This window comes from Antrostomus carolinensis, unplaced genomic scaffold (assembly GCF_000700745.2).
Source record: "Antrostomus carolinensis isolate BGI_N321 unplaced genomic scaffold, ASM70074v2 scaffold4536, whole genome shotgun sequence".
NCBI lineage: Eukaryota > Metazoa > Chordata > Aves > Caprimulgiformes > Caprimulgidae > Antrostomus > Antrostomus carolinensis.
This window is the reverse complement of record NW_010322352.1, coordinates 20,160-27,037: the sequence shown is the minus strand read 5'-3', so window position 1 is coordinate 27,037 and position 6,878 is coordinate 20,160. Positions and strand designations below refer to the sequence as shown.

Sequence of the window (6,878 nt, the reverse complement as noted above, 5' to 3'; positions counted from 1 at the left end):
CCTAATTTAGGACCTCTGTGCCCACAGCTCCTCCTCACGTTACAGCTCTGGGGTTGCTAAAGTCCAAGCAGTGCAAGTTGCTCATCTAAACAAGCCCTGCCTCCTGTGCAACGCTGCATAAAAGAGCTTTGCTCTTTTGGGTGAGCTCCTCCCGAGCCACCGCTCCTCTCTGCAAGAGAGCCCTGGGGTGCTGGGGAAAGCCTCAGCTCTTCCTCACTCCCCAAAACTCCTACACACCTGCCTGTGTGGGACGCAGGTGAGTGAGGATCCAAAAACATAATCCCTCTGGGTTATTTAAGAAGCTGGGGAAGTTGTGCTGGGAGGAGGTGGGGGCATCGCTGGGGTCTGGGCTCTGTCACAGCCGTGTTCCCCGCAGGTGGGACAGCATGGTGCGGCGTGTGGCGGTGGTGGGCGCGGGCGTCAGCGGGCTGGCGGCCACCAAGTGCTGCCTGGACGAAGGGCTGGAGCCCACCTGCTTCGAGCAGAGCGAGGACATCGGGGGACTCTGGCGCTACACGGTGAGTGGCTTTGGCTGCCTGAGGAGATCTGTGTCCTGAGGGCTGGAGGCTGCACCCTACATGCCTGCACACGCTTGCTCTGCTCTGATGGCTGCATGTGGGAGGGCTTGGATGGTTCAACACAGGTCCCCTTGCTTGCCCTGGGGACATCCTGGCTGTCCCCTGGCTTGCTGAGCCAAGTCCCCTCTGAACTGACAACCCATCTCCTTTGGGGACAGAGGGAGCTGCCAGCTTCTCCCCAGCTGAGGGCTGCAACCCCTTGGGTCTGCTCTGAGGACATGTCCCCATTCCCCTCAAAGCCCATGGAGACAGGGATGGCTCTGAGATGCGGGTGTTCAGGCCCTGCCAAAGTCTCCCTGCGGGACTGCCAGCTGTCACCTCACCTTGGGGAGCACTCGCTGCTGCTCAGGGTAGCACTCGGTGTGCTTTTACACTGCTGAAAAGGAACTTGAATAGTTAGAGGGTCAGACCCGGAGCCATCTCATGCCAAGTACCCACCTGCTGGCAAGCTGGGGCCAAGGGATCAGTTTAGGGTGGGATCATGGTTGCAGGAGCAGGGCAGGGTGTGGTTCGACAAAGGAATTAAACCCTGGGGCAGAGGGGAGGGCAAAAAGATAGTTCTGGGTGATCTGAAACAGCCATCTGACACATGGACCACGTGTTTTCTGTCTTTTTCTGGGGAGGGCTCCAACAAATTCCTCCAGAAAGTTTGGCAATACTTTTTTATATTTATAATGGAGAATTTCAGAACAGAATATCACCACTGGGGAGAAAAGTCAAAGCACTTTAGCATCTTATCTTTTTTGCTTGTTTTTATCTTTTCTTGGAAGTTGGTAATTGTTTGTCCAACTCAAATACAAATTTTCCAGTGCAGAAGCCTCTCTGCGTTTTTCCCAGCTCTGTCCTGGCATCAAAGCCATCAGGAAAGGGAAACACATTACCCATGTTTTGTGCCATTAAGTGCCGAATATCGGGGCAGACATAGTAAGTTCCACTGCGACGGGGACAAGATGATGCACGGGGCTGGCCATTTTGAGCAGGACCAGACCAGGCCAGCCTGGACCTCACTGCAGGCATGGTGGTCTTGGGGATTTTGGCAGATTCCCCCATGTCCTGCTCTTTTAGATGTCAGCAGGACACTGGCCAGCACTGGGAGGTCCCACATTATTTATCTCCTGTGGTATTTTGCACAAGTCCACCTGCACGAGTGTAGCTGTGTCACACCCGACCTGCTGCTTTCCGGATATGCAGTGGAGAGGCTCTGGCATGGTCCTTCCACAGTGCTCCCTTCCCCTAAGGTTTCCACTTTCCCTGGCAGATGCCCATGTAACTATGTCTTAAATGTCTCGGTTGATGCAAACCCTCCTCCTGGCTTGTTAGGACACTTTGGTGCTCATAGAGGGTTGTTTGGTTATTGCATTTGATGTCTTTGTTGTTTTTCTGTGGCTCCAGGCTGGAGGTGGAGCCCAGGGGGGTGTTGGTATCTGGAGGAGTTGGTGCAGGGCTCCAGGACAGACAGGGATCATGTCACCCCTAATGGGGCACTTCCACATTCTTCTCCCTCCAGGACCAAGCAGAGGAAGGCAGAGCCAGCATCTACCGCACTGTCTTCACCAACTCCTGCAAAGAGATGATGTGTTACTCTGACTTCCCCTTCCCTGATGACCACCCCAACTACATGCACAATGCCAGGCTCCAGCACTACATCTGCAAGTATGCCGAGCACTTCAACCTGCTCCGGCACATTCGGTTCAAGGTAAGAAGCCTGGAGCAGAGAGGGGCAGCAAGTAGTGGTGGAACCTGGGCAGGAGGGACATTGCATCTGTGCCTGGGTCTCCCTGGGAGAAAATGTACTGGGGGAACGAACCTTCTGGTTTTGTCAAAGCAGATCTCATTAGGTCCCCTCTTTGTGCACTTGCCAGAGTTGCCAGCATTGAAATTGCACAGGCAAACATCTCTGGGCTCCCCAGGACCTCTGAATCCCACTGGCTCCCCAAACCTCTCAGACTGCTCTGTGGGCACTCATGGACTTTTCTTTTGTTTCCTTGAAGACTCTGGTCACCAAGGTTAAAAAGCGTCCTGACTTTTCTGTGACGGGGCAGTGGGAGGTGGTGACCCAGCGAGATGGGAAGGAAGAGACGGCAGTTTTTGATGCTGTTATGGTTTGTTCTGGGCATCACGTCTACCCAAACCTCCCCCTCGCTGACTTCCCAGGTGAGCTGCGTGTGTGGAATTCACTGCTGGGACACAGCCAGGCAAATACCTTCCATCACAATGTTCTTCCCTGCAAAAAAAAATGCCTTTTCAGCATGAAAAGAGGAGCAATATTTTTGGGGATAGGAGTCTGTTCAGGAAACCAAAACCTGTTGTGTTTTGTTGCTTGGTTGTTATTTTTTGTTTGGTTTGGGGATTTTTGTTTGTTTGTTTAAGAAAAAAGCCTCAGTATCCAAACTTAAAGCAGGGCCAATGTTAATCGTTCCCAGAAAAAAATTATTTCATGCTATTTCCTTTAGCAGAAGATTTTTTTCATAGAAAGATTTTGCAAGACACTTTTTTGGCATTTCCCCATGATTTCTAGTACTAATATCATGCATGTTACTCAACAGCCTCTGCCTCTCTGTGTACAGGCACACTGTTGGGAAAAACTTACTTTCTAACAAGAAATATTTGGTGCTGGGGATCTATTTGGAGAACATGGGCTTGAAGCACCAACTGGGCAGGAAAACTCACCTCCAGGGCCTTTGCCTTCTCCTTTAAAAATGAAAGCTGCTTCCCTGTCACTCGTTACCTCAAGGGTGGAAGGCCATGCCAGGGGGATGGAGTGTGCCTGTCCAGGCACCTCAGGGCCATGTTGGGGTATAGAAATACCGTGCAAAGGTATCCTGTGCTTGCACACTCTTTCTTTTTAAACATTTAATGAAGCCAGAGAAAAATCCCACCCGACTGCAGGTTTGCAGCATCCCCCTGTGTACTAGAGACATCTGCTACTGTGAGAAACACCCAGACTGATGCTCCAGCAGCATCTGCAGGCAGGAGGGACCCCAAGACCAGCACAGCCTCTCCTTTTCATTCCTGTGGTGAATTGTGACCCTTTCTGTTCTCCTCCCCAGGAATAGAGAAGTTTAAAGGCTGCTACTTCCACAGCCGAGAGTACAAGGAGCCAGAGAAGTTCAGAGGAAAGAAGGTGCTGGTGATAGGCTTGGGCAACTCTGGCAGTGACATTGCCGTGGAGCTCAGCGCCCTGGCATCGCAGGTATGGGGACCAGGGCCACTGGGGAAGATAGGGGGGGTCCCCATCTCTTTGAGCACATGCCACTGCCTCCATGAGACAGCCCTGGGGGCTTGCAGCCATCATGGGGAGAGCTCACCCCTTCCTGGCTGTCCCCCCAGGTCTACCTGAGCTCCCGAAGTGGGTCCTGGGTGATGAGCCGTGTCTGGGACAATGGCTACCCCTGGGACATGCTGGTAGTCACTCGCTTCCGGACCTGGTTGGGGAACATCCTCCCCAGGGCGCTCAGTGACTGGCTGTACGTGAGAGACATGAACCGATCCTTCAAGCATGAGAACTTTGGCCTCATGCCACTGAACAGGTATGCATGGGCCCTTCCCTCCCCAAGCGTCCCAGGGGTGCTGGTTCTGGATGGGGTTGGACCATGCCTATCCTGGGCTGGCAGCAGAAGCCACCTCTGTGACAGCCCTACCATGTTTGCCTTTGCAGAACTTCCCGCAAGGAGCCGGTGTTCAACGATGACCTCCCAAGCCGCATTGCCTGTGGTGTGGTGGTGATAAAGCCAAATGTGAAGGAGTTCAGAGAGACGTCTGTCTTGTTCCAAGATGGGACTGTGCAGGATGATGTTGATGCAGTTGTCTTCGCTACTGGTTACAGTTATGCCTACCCTTTCATGGAGGATGATTCCATCATCAAAAGCAGGGACAATCAGGTCACCCTCTACAAAGGCATCCTCCCTCCTCAACTGGAGAAACCAACCCTGGCAGTCATTGGGCTGGTCCAGTCCCTCGGACCCATCATCCCAACAGCAGACCTCCAGTGCCGCTGGGCAGTCAAGGTGTTTCAGGGTAGGTGGATGGACCTGTGCTGGGCAAAGGTCTATTTTTCTCTTAATGGGAAGTAGCATTTCCCAGTAGCAATGGGCAGGTTCAAACTGAAAATCAGAGTAGTGCCTGAGTGCTGGGGAACACAACGGGGTTTGACCAGAAATACCAGTAATGGGGGTTCTGCATGTGACAGGGTGCTTTGCACCACAGGGAAAAGTCACTTTTCAGCCCACTGCAGATAGCAATGAGGTCCCTGTGGTGGGGCTGCCTGGGATAGAAGAGCCTCTTGGGCATCACTACACAACTTTAAGGACAGGAGGAGCCAGTGTTGTCATATTCTCAACACCCAAACTTGACCCAAGCCCAGATCTTGACACTAAAGGGGAGAGAGGCACCCAAGGGCTCAGCTGATCCCTGCAAACCCCACCTGCTGCAGGAGGGATCTCCTGGACATCATCTCCCTTTGCCAATGTTCTTCCTGCTTGTTCCAGGGCAGTGCACGCTCCCCCCGGTCAGTGAGAGGATGGATGACATTGATGAGAAGATGGGGAAGAAGCTCAAGTGGTAAGTACAGCTCATGGGACAATTTGAGCAGGTAGAAGAGCCCTACCATCATCCTAGCCCCAAGTGAGCTGGATGCAGGCACTGTGTAGGCTTGAATCAGGCAAGTTTGGTTGGAAATTCATGATGGAAAGATTTCCTGTCTGAAAATGCTTGTTTGCCATCACTGAGTGTTATCAAGCTGAAAAAGTGTTTCTCACTCACACACAATCAGGGTGAGGCCCCAGCAGAAATAGAACATTTCTATAATTTTTCTTCAAAGTGACACTTTGTTTCATTAAGTCCATGGAAGTGCCTTGTGTGAGTCTGTCTGATATTCTAGTGAAGCAATGCTTTTAAAATATGAATATATCCAGTGAAAGCTGAACCTGGCCCAAGCAATGTTTTCTTTTGTTTTTAGAAACTGTTGCATTGTAGGAAGTTTCAAAATGCCACGTTTTCTTGTGAGCCAGATTCCTCCACTAACAGCAACAGTGATACACGTCCCATGGAGCTGTGGCCCCAGCCAGCTCCACTCCCCAGATTTGGCATGGGAGAGCAGGGGACAGACTGTCTTTGCTGTGCCTGAAGAAAAAAATTTAAAAAACTAAAGAGAAAAAGCTGAAGCAGCTCATCTTTTCCTCTCCTCTCTCCCCTGAAGGTATGGGAACAGCACCACGCTGCAGATGGATTATATCACCTACATGGATGAGCTGGCCTCTGCCATCGGTGTGAAGCCCAGCATGGTGAAGCTCCTGCTGACGGACCCACGGCTGGCCCTGGAGGTCTTCTTTGGCCCCTGCAGCCCCTACCAGTTTCGTCTGATGGGCCCAGGGAAGTGGAGCGGGGCCAGAAAGGCCATCCTCACCCAGTGGGACCGGACGCTGCGAGCCACGCAGACACGTGTCACCCCTGATGTACCCACCACCTTTCCTGCCTTGGCCATGCTGGGGGTGTTCTTCCTCCTGCTCCTCCTCCTCCTCACTGCCCTTTACTGATAGGTGTGCCCCAGGAAGATGTGGCGAGGACCAGGAGGGATGCAGGAGCACTGAGCAGTGTGTGTGTGTGGGATGCTTTCTCCCACTGGGCAATGTGTGCTGCTGCCCTGCTCATCACCCCAAAAATAATTCATCAAGAGATCCCTAAAAAAAACCAGCATGGATAAATTGGGTGCAATCTCCATACCTGGTAAATTTGAGAAGTTTCTCAGCTGGGGCTATGAAAGAGTGTAAATAGCAGCCCCAGTAAGTAGTGTTGGTTATTTTATCCCTCTAAATGTTTCCAAGTAGTGGTGCATCACTCCACTATAGTGGCATCATCTGATCAGTTTTTTAAATTCTCTTGCAATTAACAAGCTGTGTGTGGTGTATCAGTGTGGGGTTTTTTTTCTTCTTCTTTCTAGCAGCCTCGTTAACTGGCTAGGACACAGACCATGGTGGCAGGGGACATCACTGCTTGCCTTGTGCTGAGCTGCGGGGTGCTGGCAGGACCCACACCCTACACCATGGGTGCTGGGACCCCTGGCCTTTTGGAAGATGAGGTGAAAGAAAGGACAGTGGGGAGGCAAGGCAGCTGTCAGTGCTGGGAGCTGTGGGATGCACTGGGAAGGTGTTGGGGTACCAACAAGCTGAGCGGAGGTGATGTCAGGGAATGGATGAAGAGGATTTGTGGGGTGCTGGCAGGGCAGCCCCCCCTTCCCCAGGTGTGGTCAATAAATGGGCCAGGCTCTCACAAGGGCTCTCTAGGGCTGGTTTACATCTGAAA

General features: G+C 52.2%; 1 protein-coding gene across 1 annotated transcript; it reads left to right on the top strand.

Moving 5' to 3' along the window:
- The first annotated feature begins 385 nt into the window (after positions 1–385).
- Positions 386–6,112, top strand: LOC104526662 (dimethylaniline monooxygenase [N-oxide-forming] 3). The gene is made up of 8 exons (XM_010170192.1): positions 386–518; positions 2,086–2,274; positions 2,570–2,732; positions 3,629–3,771; positions 3,909–4,108; positions 4,237–4,595; positions 5,066–5,138; positions 5,776–6,112. Exons 1-8 carry the CDS (start codon positions 387–389, stop codon positions 6,110–6,112), a joined length of 1,596 nt encoding a protein of 531 aa, XP_010168494.1. The 5' UTR covers position 386.
- Positions 6,113–6,878: the final 766 nt, after the last annotated feature.